The sequence below is a fragment of the Octodon degus genome, unplaced genomic scaffold (genome assembly GCF_000260255.1).
Source record: "Octodon degus isolate 3935 unplaced genomic scaffold, OctDeg1.0 scaffold00084, whole genome shotgun sequence".
Taxonomy (NCBI): Eukaryota; Metazoa; Chordata; class Mammalia; order Rodentia; family Octodontidae; genus Octodon; species Octodon degus.
Window position 1 is genome coordinate 11,475,062 of NW_004524660.1, and position 23,612 is coordinate 11,498,673.

The 23,612-nt window shown below is 39.1% G+C and overlaps 2 protein-coding genes across 2 annotated transcripts in view; one reads left to right on the forward strand and one right to left on the reverse strand.

Annotated features, from left to right (window-relative positions):
* Trmt13 (tRNA methyltransferase 13 homolog) overlaps positions 1–9,042 on the reverse strand; it is a 23,219-nt gene extending 14,177 nt beyond the window's left edge. The window contains exons 1-3 of the mRNA XM_004636974.2: positions 8,802–9,042; positions 4,928–4,974; positions 4,775–4,841 (exon numbers count right to left, since the gene is read on the reverse strand). Of these exons, the coding sequence (XP_004637031.1) occupies positions 4,775–4,841; positions 4,928–4,974; positions 8,802–8,948 (261 nt within the window). The 5' untranslated portion in view covers positions 8,949–9,042. The remainder of the gene's footprint in view (positions 1–4,774; positions 4,842–4,927; positions 4,975–8,801) is intronic.
* A 163-nt stretch (positions 9,043–9,205) lies between these two features.
* The window catches only part of Sass6 (SAS-6 centriolar assembly protein), a 50,376-nt gene continuing 35,969 nt past the window's right edge, over positions 9,206–23,612 (forward strand). Inside the window, exons 1-7 of the mRNA XM_004636976.2 lie at positions 9,206–9,360; positions 17,979–18,039; positions 19,356–19,435; positions 19,844–19,948; positions 20,519–20,690; positions 21,891–21,956; positions 22,797–22,916. Coding sequence (XP_004637033.1) covers positions 9,296–9,360; positions 17,979–18,039; positions 19,356–19,435; positions 19,844–19,948; positions 20,519–20,690; positions 21,891–21,956; positions 22,797–22,916 — 669 coding nt within the window. The 5' untranslated portion in view covers positions 9,206–9,295. The remainder of the gene's footprint in view (positions 9,361–17,978; positions 18,040–19,355; positions 19,436–19,843; positions 19,949–20,518; positions 20,691–21,890; positions 21,957–22,796; positions 22,917–23,612) is intronic.

Genomic DNA, 23,612 nt, shown 5'->3' on the forward strand with positions numbered 1-23,612 from the left:
ACACCTATAATATTCAATAACGGAACTTAGAAAAAATGGGGTATACCGATGAGTGTCCATTTTGTATCTGTGTATTCAAAGAGGTTGGGATAGATGTATAGTTGCATTGTCTTAATGAATAGAATGATTTGTTCTAATGGTGTTTGTAAATAGGATCACAAGTCCGCATCTTGTACAGCAATTAACCACTAAGAATATATGCAGTGTATTATTTGTTGAAACCGTACTTCCGATTTGATTTGAAACTGTCTCATTGCTATCTGTTTATCAATAAAACTTTGAAAAAAAAATTGCTTACCTTGGAGAAATTTATCACCAACTTTCATTTAGTGTACAAAATTTTTACAAAATGATGAAGAGTTTCAAAAGTCCCAGCAGAACAGGGATATGACTTTAAGTTTCAAGTTTCATGTGACACCGTGTACCAGATGAAGACTGCTGTGTTTCCTCCTCCTGTTTCATCCCACTGCTATTACTCCTTTCCTTGCCACTGCGCTAGCATGCAATGTAACTTGACAAAGGGTATTTCATTTTTCAAAAATTCATTTGTTCTTCAAACTTCCCAGAACATATAACCTACCTGCTTCTTTTAGCTGAAATTTGGCACTGAGGTAAGGAAGATATTTGCAAACAAAGCCTTATGTTTTCTTTCTACTGCAGGGCTAGGGCTTCAGGTTTGTGGTAGGGTAGTCCTAATTTTTTCTTCTATACCTTAATGTTAATATACTTTTAAGTTTATAGGATCTGGCCTATGTAGAGGTAACTGGCATGGTACTGTATGGGGCTACTTTGTTGTCAAATGACTGAGAAGATGTACTATTGGAAGACAATTTTCCTGTGGGTCTCTCAGTTTTCCACAGGTCTTATAAACAGAAGTACTGACTACATTTGTTGCAAGCTATTTTTTAATGATGTTTGTATGCCAAACACCCTTGGAGGACAGAAGTGCTATCTCCTACATTTCTTTCTTTCTTTTTTTTTTTTGCGGAACCAGGGATTGAACTCAGGCCCTTGCGCTTGCCAGGGAAGCGCTTATTCTACTGAGCCATCTCCCCGAGCCTCCTTCTAGATTTCTATACAATATAACAAAGAAAAATATCTACTTATGGAACAGAGATCTGGTAGTTTGTTTACTGCCCAATTTAAAAAAAATTGTATTTCCCAAGCCTGGGGTTCTTCAGTTATGAGTATGTTCATTGTATGTGCGGTATTTGTCTAGTCCCCTCTGTGTTGATTCCACAGGCCTTGAGAAACAAAGGCAAATAATGTAAATAATAAGCACTTGCTGCTTGCTGTGAGGTGAGTAGGGTAATAAAATGTGGAATTGTGGTTATAGATTAGTGGTAGAATACATGCTTTACATGTACTACAGCACAAAAGAGGAAAAAGTCTCACTATCTACAAACCTATGGCAAGCTAGAAATCTCAGAACCTCTTCAGTTCTTAACAAATGTACTTGCCATTTCCTACAAAAGGCCAGGATGGGTATTTTGGAATACACAGCGATCTCTGGAACGTACATGCCAGGACTGTCCTCAGAAGGCAGAAAGGTCACCGTGGGAAGTACCAGGCTCTAAAATCAATTTCCTAAATCTCCCAGCAATCCTCTTATCCATCTTCTGGTCACTATTCAATATTCATGAAGATTCTGACAGTAAGCTGTCCTTTCCATTCCCTGAACACCCTGTTAACCCTTCCCCTAAAAATACAAAAGAAAAAAAAAATTTATAGTTGGGTGCGGTGGCAAACACCTGCAATTCCAGCATCCAGGAGGCTGAGGCAGGATCACTGGGAGTCCAAGGCCAGCCTAGGCCACAGAGTAGGTTCAAGACCACACTGAACTGCATAGTGAGACCCTGTCTCAAAAAAATTTTTTATCATGTATATCTGAAGTTTACACATGACCTTATGTGATATACATAGATGATAAAACGGTTATTATAGGGAAGCAAATTAACATATTTATTATCTTACATGGTTACTTTGTTTCCTATTCTATCCTATCAAGAACAAAAATTGAACTTTTAGCCACTGGTTGACTGATCAAAGGTTACCATGGCACTATATATCCTTCGGGTTTAGATAAGTATATTTGTAAATTAATGTGAATGTAATGGCTTGTGTCTAGATGTTTCCCAAAAGCCTCATGAAGTCCTAAGTGGGGCTTTTTCAGAGGTGGCTGGATCTAGTGTGTGACACTGGGATCCATTCATGACATAATGTTAGGATCAAGGGCAGTCGAATTAAGGGTATGAGTGCAACCCACACTAAGTAGCCTGGAAAAAATATAGAGGACAGAAAGAGCTGTGACTGTCCTTTGTTATTTTCCTACCTTTTGCCTGCCATGAACTGTTTCTCTTCTGTAATGCCTGTCTGCCATGGTACTCTGCCCTGGAGCCAGCCCACAATGGAATGAAACTCCTACACACTGTGAGCTAAATAAACCTTTCCTCTTTGAAGCTTAGGTATTATGTATTTTCTCTCAGCAAAGAGAAAAGTAACTAAAACAATGACTTATACCTCCAGTATGAAGCCTGTTAAATACTGCTGAAGAAAAGTCACCTAGCCATTTAGGATGGTGCAGTACAAACTGATCATCTCTATACTCAGTCTGACTCTCAACAATACCCAACAGTTACTCCTCATAACCATAGTTCTAAACTTTTACTTCCTTCCTGAAACCTACTACATCATTCCTCTCAAACACCTTATTTTTTAACTCAGTACGAAAAGCACAGCCATCAAGTAAGTCTTTCCAATTAATTTTCCTGTCAGCTCAAGTTTGTCTATGTATCTTTTATATATCTTTTATCTCCCATCTATCTCAATGGAAAAGCTAGCTCTCTTCCTTCTTCTTTTTTTCCTTGAGTTTATCATTTTTAAAAATTTTATTTTTTTTCCATAATTTTATTGATAAACAAATATCAATGAGACAGTTTCAAATCAAATTGGTAGGACAGTTTCAATAATTAACACATTGCATACATTGCTCCCAGTGGTTAATTGCTGTACAAGATGCGGACATGATATTCTATCTACAAACACCATTAGAACAAATCACTCTATTCATTAAGAGTATGTAACTATATATATATCTATCTATCCTAACCACTTAGAATACACAGATATAAAATGGACATTCATCTGTATACCCTTTTTTTTTAAGTTCCGTTATTTGTATAGTATAGGTGTTAACTCAGCAAAATAATCTAAAAGAATTCAGTAGTCCATAATAGTATTGGGTCTTCCGCTTCACTGGCAATGTCAGAATAGCTCTCTTCCTTCTACCTTTACTTTGTTCCCCATTCTTGTTTGCTTCCTGAAAAGCCTCCCAGTCAGTGGTACTCTCTTTTATTTCCAATTTCTTCCTAATAGCTAAGCATATAAATAAAGTTTCATTTCTCTCATGTTTAAGCACACTCTCTCCATCCTGCCGACTACCACTAACTCTCAAGTTCCACTCACAACAAGGTTTCTTGAAAGAATCATTGTTTCAGGCTTTCACTGTCCTATCTGCCATTTACCGACATATTCCAGTCCAATTTCTGCCCACCCCACTCAGTTCAATATCAATCTTGCTAAGGCCTCTGATCTTTATTGCTAACCCAATGGTTTCTTTTCTGTCCTTGCCTTAATTCTAGACACACACAACGTAATATTACACTTTCCATTTCCCTAACTAGAGGGCACTAGTCTCCTAGGCAAGGTGCTTGGCACAATGTTTAGCATAAATCAGTGGTGGGGAAACTATGGCTTGTGTGCTGCAGGGAGCTATTACCATTGAAAGCTCTCAAAGGTTTGTTATCAGTGGCCTAAGTGATCACTTAAGTGTCTATAGAATAAATAAATTCCATTCTGTTTCCTGCAGTTACTTACCTTTGCATAACTCAAAAATCCAAAGCCTCACATCTTGTATATATTTGACTTCCAAATTTTGATTATTCAACCCTTCTACTGAATTTTAGACCCAGTTAGCCAACCTTAAATTTTCAGTAAGTTACTAAGTTTTACGCAAGTGCTACCTCAGTGGCCCTGACCCTGTGCACACCCTTCTTGTCTTCTCAAGCCAGCCACTTATTGCACCTGCATGCAGCACAGGGGGTACAACCTGGGACCTTGCTCTTGCTAGGCAGGTGCTTAGACCACTGAGCTGTCCCCAGCCCCACACACTGTTCCTGCTTAAAAGGAGTCTTCTTCCTTTTCTTTGGTGAATCAAGATTCAGTTCAAGTGTTACTTTCTGTGGGAAACCTTAACCCCTTGGAATTGGGTTTAATTCTGATGGAAGTACATACTCTCATCACACTGTGCTTACTTTCATCTGACATTACTGAACAATATCCTTTATTTACAAATTCGCTTCACAGTCCTAAGCTCCTTGATGACTAGGGTCATAGTTTATTTTTTATTTTATTTTTTTTTGCGGAACTGGGGATTGAACTCAGGCCCTTGCGCTTGCCAGGTAAGCACTTATTCTACTGAGCTATCTCCCCGGCCCCAAGGGTCATAGTTTGTTGAAGTAAATTTAATGTGCATTAAGCAAAGATGTTTCAATAAACAGTAAAATTATTTTCTGAAGTTATGTTCCATAAAACAATATACTTTAAACTAAGACCATAACTACTTTTATAAAAAATCATGTATGCTATATACTCTTAATTTACCAAATTCTAGGCTCAAAGCAAAAGTCTTATCATAAATGAGTATTCATATTTATAAGTGACTAAGTACCATGTATATGAACATTATATACCACAATTTTGACCAGATACTTACAGGTTTTGGCTTCTCTCTTGAGTTACATTTTTTCAGATGCTTTGCTAGTTGATCTTCATATACTGTGCTAAATTTAAAGAGAGAATTTTAAATGAGACTTGTACAATTACTGTTTCCAGCAGAGAAAAAACCCTTATCTGATCCATACTTAACTGTTTGGGATCTAAAGGACACAAGATTCTTTTCCGAGCATTTTCTTCCTAATAAACCAAAAGGGACACATTTAAGAAAAATACTAAGTTTATTACTTATAGATACTAGATTAACTCTAGTATATCCACACTCCCCCAAATAAGCAAGTGAACTTTAAAAGGACATAATGAAAAAATAGCAAAAATCAGGTCAGAGGGCTTAACAATAACAACAAAAAAACTATCTAACTGTCTTATGTATATATAGGAAAAAGTACTACCTTAGACAAACATACTAGATTCAAGTAAGTTATATAGAAGGCTTACATATGTAATATTAAATCTATGATGATAATGACTCTAATTTTATGCACCAAGGAAGAAAAAAAATGTTAGTAATTTACTTTATTTCAAATTAACTAATTAAAAAAGCTGACAAAAATGGTGCCTGGCTGAGCATCATGCATACTCTTATAATCCTAGTACTCTGGAAGGCTGAAACAGGATTGCAAGTTGGAGCAGAGTTTCAGACTCAGCAACTGACTTAGTGAGCTCATGTCTCAAAATAAATAGCGATGAGAAAGTACTTCAGTACAAAGGCCCTGGGTTCAGTCCCTAGTACCTCAAAATAAAAAAAAAAATTTAATTGGATTGTCTATCATGTATAACATTTTAAAGTAAGTGTATCTTGTAGAATGGTTAAAAGTGAACTAATTAATGTATAAATTACTTCATACTTAAAATGTGGGAAATGCCAATTAAACATGGCATTTTAACAATTTGGCATGTGCTATATTCTACTGGCTTTGCAACTTTTCATGTATCAGTTACTACATCTTTTCACTTTTAAATTACATGGATTTAACTGTACACACTTAGGAAAAGAGTGGAATGCTAACACTAGGCAATATGATCTAACATTCCATGTAAACGTGTGAAATAACTACTACAGTAGTTAAAACCACAGGCCAGACTGATTAGGTTTGATTTTCAGCTCGATCAGCTACTAGCCCTATGACTTTAGGTAGGCTTACTGCCACATGTGAAAGATAATAGTATATATTATCTTGTAAGGTTTATAAAAACCTATAGGTTTGGTGGAGTTAAAAAAAAAAAATCAAAATTTAGCACAGTGCTAGCCAGAGTAAAACATGGCAAAGTTTTTACTCTTTTTTTCTCAGTTTTTTTCAGTCCTTTTGTGCCTCTCAGCACACCCATGAGACAATGCACACTAAGATTTATGGAAAAGCTAAGAAATCTACTTTTTTTCTGAAATGCTGTACATTAATTTTCCTTTATTTACTGACTTCAAAATTTAGCTTCTAATCAGGTGGTATGGGGTGTCCTTGTAGTCCAAGCTACTTTTGGGGCAGCAGGTGAGTGCTCAGATCTCTTAAGACCAGGAAATGGAGAACCACATTGGCAACATAGCCTAGAGACTCTTGCTTTTAGCTCAACAAAGCTTACCTCCTATGCGGGGGGAGGGGGGGGACGGGGACGGGGACGGGGACGGATGGGACCCTCTCATTTTCAAAGCCTAACTACAGAGCAGGGAAATGAAACACTTTCTTTAAATTTATAATTTGGATTTAGAATAGAAGAAGTTTGTCATTCTTGGAAGTATTGATACTTTGGGTTGGAAAATTCTTTTTAGGAGGCTGTAGGAACAACTGTCAGGTGATTTACATTTAGCAGTGTCTATGGCCTTTTTCCATTAGGCTTCAGTGTAACACTTCGCAGTTTTGACAACGAAAATGTCATTAGACATTGCTACATCTGACAAAATCATCCCTAGCTGAACACTACTAGGTAAAAATGAGTGTAAGTAGTGTCATCACAGTTATGTATGATAGTTTTTAATAAAGAAAGATAGCATTCAATTACATCACAAATTAAGATTCAGGAAAATGGTCACATTTCAAATCCTAAGTGTAGTCATAAAAAATGTTTCCACTTGGTGTTTTATGGTCTGTCTTCAAGGGACTATATCAGATATCATCAGTCCTCAGAGAAGATTTATCCATAGTCTGCTACTTTCCCCATCATCATTTTCCAGATTTCTGGATACAAAATGGGGACACAATCCTTCTACATTGTGTAACAATCTCATTCTCTAACCAGAGGATGTTTGCTGGCTCCCTACAAGCAGCTGTAGCTAGACTTCAAAGAGTTCTCACAATAAATCACATATTCCAAAACAAGCATGTCCTGTTTCAGTGTGCTTCACTTTAGGTAAATACCAGTCAAACAAAAACATGAAGTGGGCTATGGCTATGCAGAAGAGGCTAACTTGCGCTGGATTTTACCCGAAGGATAAAACTTCACCTTCAGCAGGCTGAAACCAGAGGAAGGCCTATTTGGCTTACTCTAATCCTAGGAGGCATGCTCTTTAGCACATCCTGCTCCTCTTGCTCTTATTTTTATTTTCTTATCATAAAGTCTAATCTAGCCATATACACACAATATACAAATATGTATTACTTCATGCAACTATTTATATAACTACTGTATGTTGTAGAACAAAGTTGTATGTAGTTTTCTATTTTAAAGGTCAATTCTTTCCACAGAACGGCTCATTCGAGAAATGCAAGTTAAAACAATGTTGAGACACCACCTCAGCCCAGAAAGAACGGCTGTCACAAAGCAGTGAACCAATCACAAATGCTGGAGACGCTGTGGGGAGAAAGGAGCCCTTCTCCACAGTGGTGGGAATGTAGACCTACAACCACTATGGAAATCGGTGTGGAGACTCCTCAAAAAACTAGGATTGAAGTCCCATTCGATCCAGCTATTCCTCTTCCGGGTATTTTTTCCAAAAGAACTGAAAACATCATACCACAGTGATAAATGTGTACCCATGTTTATAGCAGCACAATTGTCATTGCCAAAAGTTGGAAACACCCAAAATGCCCATCACCTAAGGAATGGATAAAAAAATACAGTAATTTTATTCAATGGAGTATTACCCAACTATAAAGACAAGCGTCAGACCTTTAAAGATAAATGTAAGCAAATAGAGGCTACACTCATAAGTGAAATAAATCAGACCCACATGTGTAAATATCATATTGTCTCCCTAGTAGAAGAACCTGAAAGAATAAAATCTGAAAGGTATAATAGATATAGTAAGATGAAAAGAAACATAAGGAATAAACAATGAAGATGACAGGAGAAAAGAGGAAAAAAAGATAAAGTGGAAAATCATGCAACTATATATACAGGATAGCTGAGATGATTGAAGTATTCCCCTTTTTTTGAAAGTAGCAGTTAACGCTTAAAATTTTCACTATGACTAACCTAATATGCTAATATTGGTAATCTGAGCAACTGCATGGAAGACAGCAAAGTGCAATATAAAGACCACGGTTGAGTACCTCTCATGTTGTTCGCCTAAGCGTGTACCATTTCTAACGTCTTATGAATTATTATACTCCTTAAAATAAACTAAAAGTAAAAAGGACAAAAAAAGGCAAATTCTTACACATGTTATAAATCTTTCCTACCCCATTCAGCAAAGTAGTTTTAAATTGTTTTCTAGAGACTGTAAGTCTAAAGTCTTTGGTACATTCACGAGAAGTCGCTATTTTTCATCAAACAATAATTAAAAACAGCACTGGAGCGAGACCTAGGCCCGCGCGTCCCACGCGTCAGGAGGAAGGGCAGCCGGAGCGCGAGGCGGCGCGGGCCGAGGCTGCAGCCCGGCGGCGCCCACGGCGGGCGCCTCACTCGGAAAGGGCCGCGCTCGACCAGCGGGCCCGCCGTCGCCGTCCCGCGCGGAGGCGAGAACGACGTCCGCGAAAGTGACGGCGGCGCCGTCCGGAGGGAAGGGCCAGTCCCAGCCCGACCGGAGGGCAGGCACTTGGGCCGGCTCTGAGGAGGGCAGAGCGGTACCAGACCTCCGCGGCTCCGGCGTGCTCGCCACAGAACCTCTTTCCGGCCGCCGCCACCATCCTGCAGAAGCGCTTCTTCTTCTCCACGTAGTAACTGCATCGACCCTCGGCTGGATAACCGGGCGCCAACAGGGTCGGCGCCGACGCCGCCATAGCTCAGGGTGTGCTTCCGGCGGCGAGCGCCTGGGCCAGCCCCGGAGCCGTCGCTTTCCAGCGGACGCGCTTCCCTCAACAAACATGGCAGCCCCGGGGCCCACCGCGCGGAACGGCGCCCGGAAACGGGGCACGCGCCGGGCCCGCTTCCGCTAAGCAGGGAGAGGCGATAGTGGCCGGCGAGGCCCAAACTTCCCTCGTCTCCCGTCTCCGTCTCCGTCTCCGTCTCCCCGCCTCCTGCGCGGAAGCGAGCGCCAAACTCAAACTCCGTGCGGGCCTGACGCTCAGCCGGCTGCTCCGGGCGGGGCTGCGGGGTTCTTCACGCGTCTGCCAGGACGGCGGCCAGCATGAGCCAGGTTCTGTTCCAGCAGCTAATCCCGTTGCAGGTGAAGTGCAAGGAGTGCGAGGAGAGGTGAGGCCCGGGTTCTCTCGCCCGCGGGTGGCGGTTGGGGCCGGGCCGGCGGGGAAGATGGCGGCGCGGGCCAAGCGCTCCGGCCTCCGCTGCGAGCCGGGCTCGCCTCCGGCGGAGGGGGTGGTCTCCTCTGTCGCTGGTCGGCGGCTGCCGAGGGGCCGGGAGGAAACGTTTGCGCGCTCGGAAGCCGACCGCCGAGGCAGGCGCGGCCGCTGGGAGTGGTGGAGACGGTAGCCTCCCCCCTCGCTGGTGAACGCGAGCAGTGGTCTCGGGAGGCTGATTCAGGATTTACCCCGGACTCCTCGTGGCGGGCGAGGTCCGTGCCGGAACTCGGGCCTTAGTTGCTACCTGTTTTCGCCCGCTCTCCTTTTGAAATATGTCGGGAGTAAAATTGGAACTTTGGCTGGGGAGATAGTTCAGCGGTCTAAGCGCCTGCCTGGCAAACATGACGACGCGGGTTCGCTCCCGGGTACCGCACGCCGAGCCGGCTTCGAACCCGCAACGGGCGTGGGGGCGCACGCCTGTAAGCCCAGCGCGGGGAGGCTGAGAGCCGAGGGTCAGTGTGAGACCCAGCTGCCTAGCAAGACCGTGTGCCAGATAAATAAAGGGAAATTTTAAAAAATTGGAAACTTCAACTTAAAAAATTCAGAGGTATACTTTGGATCTTCTTCACATTAGTTGCAAAAAAAAAAAAAAAAGCAAATTAATTTTTAACGTTATTCAAGAAATATTGTCTACTTGTAAAACTCCTTGCTTGCCACTGGGTATACTGTGGTCTTCATGGAGTTTACAGTCCAGTAAAAGACATGTCTCAGACAAATGCAGAAGTGCGTCTTTGACTAAGGAGGTGGTGCTGTTAGGGCTTGTAAAGGCTTGACCAGAAGGCAGTTTTTCTCCAGTTCCACTACTCATTAACTGTCCTGTGAATTTCTGTAAATGTAGGTTCTTCATTTGTAGAATTGTTATAATTTGCCTACCCACTTAATGAGGAGCAAGTATGAAAACATATATAAATACCAAACGGTGTGGAAACTATCATAAAAAATGAAGATATTAATGTACTTAGTAATATTAAATTATATGAAATGCAGATTTATGTCCACAATCTATTGAGAAACCAGACAGACACTGGTACAAAAATCGGCATAGATTTATTAGTCATTTTAATGGGCCTTTTTGTTCCTTTTGGTGAAAACCCAGGTCCTTGCTTCTGTTAAGTGCACTTTCTGCTACTGAACTATAAACCTCCTATCTTTGTTTGTTTTTGCGGTGCCTGGGATTGAACTCAGGATCCTGTGCTTGCCAGGCGAGCACTTATTCTACTGAGCTATTTCCCTGGCCCTTAAACCCTCTTTCCTAATTGGTCATTATTTTGTGCTTTGCAATATGGTAGGTTATTGGACATTTGACATAGGGCTAATCCAAATTAATATGCTGGAAGTGTAAAATGCACATTAGATTTTGAAAACGTTATGAAAAAGAATGTAAAATACAACAATTTTTGTAATTTGTGTTAAAATGACAAAATTTGGGGTGTATTGGTAAAATAAAATGTAACATTAAATTTATTTATATATTTTCTTAATTTTTTTTTTTTTTTTGCAGAACCGGGGATTGAAGTCAGGCCCTTGCGCTTGCCAGACAAGCACTTATTCTACTGAGCCATCTCCCCGGCCCCTAAATTTAATTTTATCCACTTTTAAGTTTTTTTTAATGTGGCTTCTAGAAGATTTTGAATTATATACATGACTCACATTTGTAGTCTGCAGTGTATTGGAACACAGCCATGGTTATTTGCTTATTATAAATTGGCTGCTTTTGTGTGACAAGGGAAAAAGGAGTATTACGAGTTTTATGGGGGTGCTGGGGATGTAAGCTTGGCAGTGAAGCTCTTGCATAGTAGGTGTGCTACTCCCAGGGTTCTGTATTACTAGATGCGGGGGATGAGGGCATTGAGTAACTGACACAGACCCAGTAGCCTGGAAAGCCTGAAATATTTACTCACAGGCCCTTTACAGAGTAATATTGATACAGGGAAGAAAAAACTGGTCTCAGGTGGGTGACCTCCAAACCATATAGGGAACTTCCAAATGACATAGAGAAAAACAGTCTCCCGACCTGACCTGCACGAGTTCGTGTTCTCTAAAACCGGGGAATGAATTTTAGGAACAAATGGAGGTTATGAGCAGAATATATTTATTGAGAGAAAGAAAGCTCCTGTCCAAGAGAGGGACAGGAGGGGGTCCCGAGCCGGTAGTTCCCCGGGAAGCTGTCTCTTCCAGGGACTTTTATAGTGTAAAACCATGTGAGGCTAAGGTAGAGAGAATGGGAACTCACTTAGGTGGCCAGAAGGTGGGACAAAACTGTGGTCAACCAATGGGATTACATACAGGACAGGGTCCTTTTCTGTTGGGGGTTGGAATGCGGGATAGGGTCTTTTTCTGTTGGGGGTTGGACTAGTGACTCACTTGGGTCTTTCCAGGTGATTGATACCTATTTAGAACATCAATCCCAGGTGCTACTCATTTAGCATATTTTTGGCCTTTAGGTCTTTAGGTCTGGTTCACTGCAGGAGCATCCGGGCCTCCCACAGTTGTAAGTAAGGCATCTCATCTTCTGTGCTGTCTCCTTTGAGGGCCTGGCCCTGTCTGACTGCCTATAATATTTTTATATAACTCGGCTGCCTGCAATAATATGATGGCCCTGACAAGTGAAGACATGTTTTTTTTTAGTAAAACATGCAAGGCCAGTCCAGCCCAACAAATATTACAACTGCCCACCACCCATTGGGAGCTGTCCTAGGTGCTGAGGGCATGTCCCCCTTTCCTGCCCCCAAAAAAAATGATCTTTGTGTCTCTTAAGGAACTCACATTTTAGTAGGGGAAATAAAAAGAGCTCCCATAGAGCCCGGTGCCAGTATACATGTCTGTTATCCCACCTATGTGGGAGGCTGAGGTGGGAGGAGGATCCCATGTTTGAAGACAATCAGGGCAACTTAATGAGAACCTAAGCCTGTCTCAAAACAAAAATAAAGGGCTAAGGGTCGTGCACCGCAGTAGAACACCTGTGTAGTATGGGCGAGCCCTGGATTCAATCCTAGTACTTTTAACACAGGAAACTATTTCCCTTGGAGAAGCAGTGTAGGCACCGGTTGAGTTCAGGCTCTAGAGTCAGACAGCCTTTGCCGGGAAGGGATGTTGGGAGTTTTGACCCTAGGACCTTGCTGCTCTTGCTGAGCAAGAAGTCTGCCACCAAGCAGACCCCCAATCCTAATCTTGTACAATTTAGTTAACCTCTCTTGCCTTATCTTTAAGTTCATGATATGCTAGAGTATAATAAACATTTGCTATTACTAAAATGTGATTAATGCATAAAATGAAGCTGTAGAGGAGGAAATTCAGTTGAGGATAATGGTGGTAATGATTAGAGAACTCAATGCAGAGGAAAATGATGCAGAGTTTTGAAGCTTGTCATTTGGTACAATCTGCTTTTTTCAGTTTTGTTTCCTAAATTCCTGTTATGGTTTGTGTACAGGGGTTCCCCCAAAGCCTCGTGCAGTCTTGAGGCCGCCTCTGGAGTTTGTGATTGATAATATGCATTACAGTGTAAGGATGGGGGAGAGGCTAGCTAGCTGCCTGAGCTGCTGCTGCTCCCTTTTGTTCTAGCTCTTTGCTGCCAGCATGAAGGGTTGCTCCCTGCCATGTGCCACTCTGCCTTGCAGCCAGCAGTGTGGACTGAAGCCTCTATTAACCGTGAGCTAAATAAACCTTTCCTTCCTTCATTTTGGGTGTTGGGTATTTGTCCTAGTAACGAGAGAAGAGTAACTGAGACAGTTCCCCTGTCCAATATATTAGTCACACAAGAATTCTTGTTATCCTGTCAGTCTCTTCCTTATTTACACCTTTACTCCTCTTCTCTCTACCTGAAATGCTTATTCATACTCTCCAAGGTGTATCTTAAATCTCTTTATTATAAAGACTTTTGGAGTTACCTAAGTTGAAGCTAATTGTCATTCACTTATTAGATGTGTATAGGTTAGAGATCTGAATCCTTACTTGTGCTCTGCAGTGTTTTTCAGGTTCTTTTTTTGTAAAAGAATATTTACTTCACATTATTGTTGCTAAATAAGGTTTTTATGTAAAGTAGCTGATAGGTACTCAGTAGGTGTTAGTCACCCTTCCTCTCTCTTGAAGCCCTAAAATACAGTCAAAAGATAATCTAGGGAGGCAAAGCCTTTGTGCTGCATTACCTCATCACAAAGGTAAAGGGTAGTTGCCAGAGAAAACTGAGTTTATCCTTTGTCATGAGTCCACATCCATGCTAACTAACCATTCCCACTATGAGGGCACAAAGGCATTCAGGGTGCAGAGCCCCCGTGACGTAATTACTTTGTAAAAGGCAATTAAATTTTAGTGTGAGTTTTAGAGGGGACATTTCAGCCATAGTGGAGAAATACATGAACATGACTTCTGTCAGTAAACTCATTTATAACTAGAAGCTCTGTATCTATTACCTAAGCCATCCTCTTCCAGAATCCCCCAATCCTAGGCTACTCCACCTAAAAACAGTGTTTTACCTTTACAGTAATCAAAATCTCAACTGAATGGCTACTACTTAAATGATGACACTCAATTATTTCAAACTTGACTTTACTTAGATTTTATTCTACTCATAAGTCCAGCTGCTTTGAGAACAGTTACCTATATTATCAATGACACTTTAAACTCAACTATATCAAACTAAAATCTGATTCACCCTTACCTTCCTGCTTGTGCTGCCTACCTCCTTCAGTCCAACTCCAAATCGTACTTTTGTGTTCCCTATATGGATATTGATACTATTACCCATCCCAGCAAAGTGAAAATCCTGTTATTCTTCATTCCCTAATTCCAGGAACTTAATCCAGTGCATCTTATCTGTTTTACCCTGACAATATCTTTCCTTTGTCTCTACCCCATCTTCACTGACTCTATCTACCCTTATCCTTGGTCTGGACAGTCACAGACTGTCTCACTCCTAACTTTTGTTCCCTCTTTCTTCATCCATCCTGCATAATGTTTTTAACTGAGGGTGGGATTTAGAAAGATACCACTTTCCACTCAAGATTCAAATCTACTAAATTGGGGGTAGAATTTAGGCATCTTATTTTACAAAAACCTTCATTTATGATTTCATTGCACACCTCTTGTTTTTTTTTTGTTTGTTTTTTTTATTGACATCAGTTGTTTTTATTTTAAAGAAAGAAAAAAAAATAATAATCTAGGGAAAAGTCATTTAATCTGACCTCAATTTGAGGACACAGACCACGTTTATTTCTGTTTGTATCCTTATCACCCAGCACAAGACCTGGCTTAGAGTAGCTTTTATTTGTTTGAATTGAGTGTAAAGTCACAGCTACTGAGTGACAACAATAGGCTAGAATCCACTTCTAATGTCTGATGTTTAAGACATTATTTAAAAGACCTCTTGGCCAAACCTAATCTACCCAGAGGGTGTCGTGTAGATTTATGCAGTGTTTAGAGCATGATACTGAAGTGAGAAGCACTTTTATTAAGTTTTAGTAATTTGTTTTATACTGTTCTTATATCATTAGCCATTATAATGGAACTCTTTTCTTTTTGGTGGAACTGGGGATTGAACTCAGGCCCTTGCACTTGCCAGGGAAGCACTTATTCCACTGAGCTATCTCCCCGGCCCAAAAAGTTTTTGGCTTTTGTTGTTGTTGTTGTTGTTTTTTGTTTTGGCAGAGCCAGGGATTGAATTCAGGCCCTCGCACTTGCCAGGCAAGCACTTATTCTACTGAGCCATCTCCTCATATAATGGAGAAAATAAGATTTGTGATTCAGATAGCATATGCCCTGAAATTTAATTCTTGGCTTTTTCTCCAATTGTCTAATACATACGGGGTTTGAACCACATTCCCAGGCTTCTTAAATTTGAGACAAGGTTGGGTTGTCACCCAAGTTGGACTTGATGTGACCCTTTTGCCTCATACCCCCAGAGTGCTGGTATTACAGGTGTGTGTCCCTATGCCCAGTTGATAAAGCCATTTTGAATATATACAACAGCATCATTAATATGTTTGGTAAATTATCACGGTAATATAACAATCATCTAAAGGATATCTTATTAAATAGATTCTTGATTTTTTTTGTTTTTTTTTACAAATTTGTGAAGTATGACAAGCTTCTGAAGCTGTAAATCATGAAAAGGTGTTAACTGTAGTATCATACCATGTGGTAGAGGGAAAAAATTTTTTGAGACTGTAATGTAGGCGGGTTTTGAATTCACTGTGTAACACTGGTTGGCCTCAAATGCACAATGATCCTCCTGCCTCAGCCTCCTGAGTGATCAGATTACTGGCATGTTCCATCATGCCTGGCAAAAACCCTAGCATGACACTGTAAAGCTAAAAAGCCCTTCACAAATTACTTAATTGAATCCACTTAATCTTACAGACTTGGGTTATTTTTTCCCCTTTAAAAAGGCTTAACAGGAGGACTCTAGTTTGTTTCACATACATTGCTCTGGATAACTAGAAATTTAGAAACAAGATAATCACTTGTAAAATAATTCTTCCATGTCTTTATAGTATTAAGGAGCACTGCTGTTACTTTTTAGGTAACAAATACGACTTAATGGTAACTTAAACTCATATACGCTAAAGTTCAGCATCCAATTAATGTATGTTTAAGAAGAAATTTTAAATGATGTGCTTTCTTGAAAATATAAAATGATAAATTAGAGCATAACACAATTCAAACCATTGGATCATGGTTAATGTTTCCAAGTTTTTCATCAATTCCCAGTTGCTGTATTTTTATTTCTGTAGTAGATTAATAGAAGAATGTAGGATAGGTTTAAAATAAATCTTTAGAAGAATAAGCCAAAACTGAGCAAATGCTATTTGGTAATTTAGTTTTTGCTCTGCAGGGCAGAGAAAGGCTGTTAGTATTGAATTCAAACTATTTTGGAGCATACCTGGTTTTCACTAATTTTGACTTTATTTCCTTAAACTTTTTTCTCATTCTCATGAATGTTTGTGATTACCTCTATGTCTGTTAGGCTTCAGTTACTCCCTGACGGTGATGGCAAGCCTTCTAGAGACGGAGTACCCAAAGTGCAGCCACAAGCCTGCTTACGTATCACATGGTGCCAGCAGTGCAGAGAAATCTGAGCGCCGACGGCCATGTGAAAGCTCAGTGCAGTCCATGGCGGTGATTGGTGGTTCCTGCAGACATGGCCTGGCTGGCTCTGCTCCTGTCTTTCCGAGCGTGCTCATTGCCCCTGTGTGTACTGCTATCCCATCTTCCAGGGGTGGCGTGATGCAAGAGTGACTTGACCTGTGTGTGTGCCATCAGTTCACTGCGCTAGGATGTGCTCTAGGATATGACAGAAAATAGTAACTTGTTAGTATATTGCAAAGAGACTATATTAAAAAGATTTAGTATGGTGATTTGGAAAAAATTCTGTGTGCTGCGGATGCCAGGGATGTCGCTCAGTGGCACAAAGGTCCAGTTTGATTCCTGGTACCAAAAGCAAAACAGAAAAGAAAGAAAACATTTTGTATGTGTAAAAGTGTATTAGTGTTATTTCTTGACTGGAAATAACCTAATATTTACATTTTAAGTGTTATAAATGAAATCTCTGATAATCAGTTTGATCACTTGAAATGATAATTTCTTTGAATGGAAAGATCATGATGCTTTTCTTTCAATAGATGGTATTTTAGAGTAAGGGCATTAAGGTTACATACCAGAATAATATTTGACACTGCACTTTATCCCATTTAATCCTCATAACATCCCCATTTTATGGGTGAGAAAAATGTAGCCTTAGTTTAAAAACTAGTAGGTGGTTTTTATGGCTTGTACCGAGATGACCCCCCAAGCCTTATGTGCTCACAGGTTGATGGCTCTTTGTAGCTGGCTCAGTCTAGTGTGTGATGCAGTGATTAAGTGTGTGTGGTGCCTAATCAGTCCACTGATGGGAATTAGTATAGTTTTGAGTGGCCCCACCCAAAAGGCTGGTAGCTAGGGAGGCATGAAAGGGAGAGGCAAGCTGGTTGCTGCTGCTGCTGCTGCTGCTTACCTTACGCCTTCTGTCTGCCACCTGATGATCTGTTTCTCCTCTATGATGCCCGTCTGCCCTGCTTCGGAGCCTGCTGGTTGGACTGAAACCTCTACAGACTGTGAACTGAAATAAAACTTCCCTCTTTTAACTTGTTGGTGTCAGAAATTTTGTCTCAGAAATGAGAAAAGTAGCAAAAGCAGTTGCTTGTTAGTGGAAGAACAAGAATTTAAACCTCACATTCTTACTATTCTTATAATTCTTCAATTCTTCAATTGTTAAAAATTCAAACATTAGCCTGGGAATGTAGTTCAGAGGTAGAGCACTTGCCTGGCATGCAGAAGGGCTTCCTTTCTACCTCGTACTGTAATCAGTCAGTAAACATCCTTTCTACCTCGTACTGTAATCAGTCAGTAAACAAACAAAAACATTTGTACATAGAGAGTAGCTGTGAAAAATCTTGTGACTGAAGACTGAAAACTAATGCAAATTATGGTGGTACTTTCATATTAATGTTTTTGATGGATTTGGCGTGTCTTTGTATACAGGAGAATAAGTGTTAGAGTGAGCATTGAACTGCAATCAGTTTCTAATCCAGTTCACAGAAAGGTTGGTATTTCTTTTCAAAATATGCTAAGTTCTATATATTTTTATTTAAGAATGTGAAAGGTTTTTTATATCCATCTTGCTTTTAAGTATAGTGTGAATATGAGAGCAGGATGGAGATATTTTTTGTTTAACTTTTGAAAAGAAGCATTTAGAGCTTCTATCCTATATGATCTTCAAAGTATGACTCACAACAGTTAAGAATGTAGAACCGGGGGGCAAGAAATCTGGCAATTGTTTTCTCTGTGTTGTAGTTTTTTTGTAAATACAATTGCATTATTAGTAGGAATTTCAGAGTGTTTCTTTGTTTATTTTGAACAGCATCTTCTGGTGAATTTCAAGAAGTACTTAAATAGAAGCTGCTTGACTAGGCATTCTGACACATCAAGTACCTAACCTACTAATTTTCTAGGGTGGAGATTACGTATTGTACATACATGCTATTCCTTATGCCTGCTTTACCTAATTTTCTAGCTCTACTTACTTTAAATTTTTCTAGGACCCTAGATTGTATTTTCAAATTTACTACTAACTTGAATGTTTAGTTCTGTATTACTCTTTCATTGTGTCTTTGCCATTTTCTTTATACGTGTTCTCTAAAGTACATAAGTTTGGAATATTTTTCTATTAGCTTTAACTGCTGTGATGATCTGCCATATTTAACAAAATGAAAAATAGTCTTTATGAAACAAATCCACTCTGTTAGACAAATTAGAACAGATGGGCATCATTGTCAGAAGCCATCTGGATTAGGGCACATAGGCCCTTAGAGGAAGCCCTAGCAACTTGTCACCTGATACTGTCTCCTTCCTTAGGGTGGACAGTTGGTGACAGTTCTGCTGGTATGTTTATTTCTTTTGAAGTGCCAGGCCAGTTTGTTCAGGGGAACTCACTGTATGGCTGAGTTTGGTGTGTCCAGCAGTGAGGACTGTCTCTCCTGATACCATCGTGCAGCAAAGGTTGGCGTAAATTTTCCTGTGCCTCTGATAGGATGATGTTCCTACACAAGTGGCATTTACTTAGCTTTTATAAAGCTATCAAGGAGCAAAATCTGTCTATATAAGATTCTAAATCTCCCCTGTAATCGCAGCACTTGGGAGGCTGAGGCAGGAGGATCATTGTGAGTTTAGTTTGAGACAGTCTGGACTACAAAGTGAGCTCAAGGCCAGCCTGAGCTGCATAGCGAGACCCTCAGAGTAAAAAAAAAAAAAGATTATCTCAAAACACTAAAAACAAAATTATCTGAAGTGTAATTGTGATATGTTGTTGTTATTCAACAGTTAAGATATACTGAAAACATTTTTTAAAATTTCTTTTAGGATTTAGTTATTCGCCTGACAGATGACACAGATCCATTTTTTTTGTACAACCTTGTTATATCTGAGGAAGATTTTCAAAGGTAAATAATTTTTTTGGTGGTCTTACATTTAATCTAGTAAGTTCCTAAGTTTTACAAACTTATTAGCATTGTTTCTTTTAAAATACCTGTTGTTTGTAGGTATAAACTATTGAAAACATTTAGTTTTTCCTGGGAATATGGTACTGCTTGTTCTGTAATTACTTAGATTGTCTATGAAAATAAATACTTCATATAATATGAGAGTTCTGCTTAGTACAGCCTAAAAATTTGGAGCTTTGGCTAAATTTCTTGGGGGTTTTCCTTTCGTTTAATAACTCTGAAACTGAAAATTTCCTAGCTTAGTTCATGATTATAATGGGTGTTCGGTAAATAACCTATTGGGATATTAATTATGATTAATGATATTAATTAAATTTTTAAAAATTTATTTTCTTGCTTTTTGTGTAGTTTAAAATTCCAACAAGGTCTGCTAGTAGACTTCTTAGCTTTCCCACAAAAATTTATAGATCTTCTTCAGCAATGTGCTCAAGAACATACCAAAGAAACCCCAAGGTAAGTTGCATAAAAATACTACATAATTAAACTTTGAAGACAGACTCTTTGAAAGACAAGTTGGGCCAGACATGGTGGTGCACACCTGTAATCCCAGTACTCAGGAGGCTGAGCAGGAGGAGCACTGCGAGTTTGAGGCCACCCTGAGCTGTATAGCAAAACCCTGTCTCAAAAACATACAAAAAAGGCAGGTTGATGGCAAAACAATTTTTTTGTTTATTTCTAAAACTGGGGGGCCGGGGAGATAGCTCAGTAGAATAAGTGCTTGCCTGGTAAGTGCAGGGTCCTGAGTTCAATCCCCGGTACCACAGAAAAAAAAAAAAAAAGAATTTATTCTTTCAAACTACGTACTGAAAAACTATATTGCCATTATTTCTTGTTTTCTGAAGTATATAATGAACTTAATTGTTTTTTCATTTACCTTTTTTACCAGTGGGAGTCCTTTCACGTGAACTCCTATGATTTCAGTATATTCCCTTTCTTCATCTTTTTAAGTAGAGGAGCTTATGATTCAGTGGGAAAATTTCACTTGTCTCCTAAGCGTAATAATGTAACATTGTCTTTTCAAAGGTTTTTGCTACAGTTAGTTTCTCCAGCAGCTATTTTGGATAACTCACCTGCATTTTTAAATGTAGTAGAGACAAACCCTTTTAAGCATCTTATACACCTCTCACTAAAACTTTTACCTGGAAATGATGTGGAGATAAAGAAATTTCTGGCAGGCTGCTTAAAATGTAGCAAGGTAAGAATTAAATTTAAGGGGCCGGGGAGATAGCTCAATAGAATAAGTGCTTGCCTGGCAAGTACAAGGGCCTGAGTTCAATCTCCGGTTCCACCAAAAAAAAAAAAAGAACTACTCCCTGTCTTTGGGGCCAGGGGGTAGCTCAGTAGAATAAGTGCTTGCCTGGAAAGCACAAGGCCCTGAGTTCAATCCCTGGTACCACAAAAAAAAAAAAAAAAAAAAGAATTCTTTCAAACTAGGTACTAAAGAACTATATTGCCATTATTTCTTGTTTTCTGAAGTATATAATGAACTTAATTGTTTTTTCATTTAGTTGAGTTACAAGTATAGAAATGGATCTGGCATTGAGAGCTTAGATTTTACTTTCTGTTATCTCAAGCAGGCCACCTCAACTCTAGTGTCATGATTTCATTAGCTGGCATATGTATATGGAAAGTATCTTCCCTGACTAACTCATCAAGAAAGTAAATGTATAAAAGTGTCTTGAGTATTAGAAAATGCTATATAAAGTACATCATACAAGGAAACAGCATTGTATTGGCACTTGAAAGATTTTAGAAAGCGCAAGGGCCTGAGTTCAATCCCCCATTCCGCCAAAAAAAAGAGAGAGATTTAGAAAAATTTTCAGTTAAATGCTACTAATCCAGTCAAGCGGAAGACCCAATACTATTATGAGCTACTGGACTCTTTTAGCATATTTTGCTGAGTTTACACACCTATAATATTCAAATAACAGAACTTAACAAAAAAAGGATACAGATGAATGTCCATTTTGTATCTGTGTATTCAAAGTGGTTAGGATAGATATATAGTTACATTCTCTTAATGAATAGAGGGGTTTGTTCTAATGGTGTTTGTAGATAGGATATCATGTCCACATCTTATACAGCAGTTAACCACTAGGAAGAATGTATGCACTGTGTTAATTATTGAAACTGTCCTACCAATTTGATTTGAAACTGTCTCATTGCTATTTGTTTCTCAATAAAATTATGGGAAAAAAAATGCTACTAATCAGTGCATTGTTGATACTAATGATATACAAATCATTTGGAGATCTGTTGAGATACAGATTCTGATGTATAAAGGGCAATTTTTCATGTCCAACAAGCTCTTAGGATGATAGTGGTGCTATATTTTCAATAATATGGCTACAGATGATTGAATTGTAAATTGTGTAATTTTTATTTTTATAACTAGGAAGAAAAATTATTGTTGACACAATCACTAGATGATGTTACCGGGCAACTGAACCTTACAAAAAAGGTAATTCTTATTTCATTTTATCTTTGTAAGTCATCCAGACAGTGGCTCTGAATTGATCATTGAACTAAGTCCAAGCTTTTGTGTATTTCTTTCAAACTATGCTACCATTAAATTTTCCCTCCTTTTTGCCACTTTCTCTGCCAGTTAAATTACTTTCAGGTGATGCTTTTTCTTTTAATGTTTGATTCCACCTAAACATTTCTTTCATCTTCAAAACATGACACATTTTCTCTTAAGTCTTCATTAGGATAATGTTTAGCATCTATATGTTCTCTTCTCCCATTATATTCGGCTCATTGCTCTGCTTTAAAATTGTTTTTTTAGTTTCTATTTTCTAAAACATTTTCCTCTGTTAATATTGAAATTAATTTCTCAGATGAGTTTACTATTATTTTATTTGTAGCTACTACATTTTGCCCCAATTCCTTGGTTTTGAAGGCTGAAATGTCTGATTAGCTAGATAACTTGAGACAAAAAAATGCTCCTGCAGTGTGGCTTTCTCAGATCATATTATTGTGTTTTATAAAAAGTAAGCTCCTCTTAAAACTGACTTGCTCTACCTGAGTTATCTTACTTTTTAATGCCAGTGGCTTGGTTGTAAAGAGATATTTATAATTAACAGCTGAAAGATAGGCTTAAAGATAGGCTTGACGTGAGCCATTTTATCTATAATGCTGCTTCTATTCTAAACATTTTTCATATTGAAAAACATCTATATAGACTTTGTATATGTTTGAAAAGTGAAATTTTGTTTTCTTTAGTATTGCAAGTATCTCTGTGTACTAGTTAGAAATGTAATAGCTTCAAGAGACTATTTTAATGTTTTCTTCTAAATTGCAGACATTATCTGAAAAAATACAAGAATTAGATAAGTTACGGAATGAGTGGGCATCACATACAGCCTCCTTGACAAATAAACATTCTCAGGAACTGACCAGTGAGAAGGAAAAAGCATTACAGGTGAGCTCATATAAGGTAACTAAAAAAGGATTTTATTGCTGTTGGTCGTTTTATTGTTATGGTTTGTGTCTGTATGTCCCCCCCAAAGCCTCTTGCAGGCTTAGGTTCTTTTCAGAGGTGGCAAAATGTAGAGCTTGTGATAGATTCACAGTGCTATGCTGGGATTATGACTGTGAATGCTACACCCACCCTGGGGCAGGCAGTCTGCATACAATATAAGGGACAGAAAGAGGTTTGTCTTTTCTGTCCCTCCCTCTCCCTCTCTCCTCGTCCCTCTCTCCTTGTCCCTCTCTCTTCCTTTCTTCCTCCCTCTCCCTCTCTCTCCTTTTCTGCCCTCTCCCTTTCTCTCCTTCCCTTAACTTTAGGTGTCAGGTATTTTGTCTCAAGGAGAAAGTAAGACAGTTATAAAAGTAATGCTTTAAAAATTTCAAACATAGACATATGTAAAAGTTGAAAATTTATCTTCTGTAAACATTTGATATGATTTTTCACACTTTTGTACGTAAATATATAATTTATAGATCAATTTATAATATAGCAGTGTAAATTATAGATGTACAAGGCATGGTTGTAATTTTTGGTGAATGTATAAATAATTTATTATAGGGGCTGGGGAGATGGCTCAGTGGAATAAGTGCTTCCCTGGCAAGCACAAGGGCCTGAGTTCAATCCCAGGTTACGCAAAAAAAAAAAAAA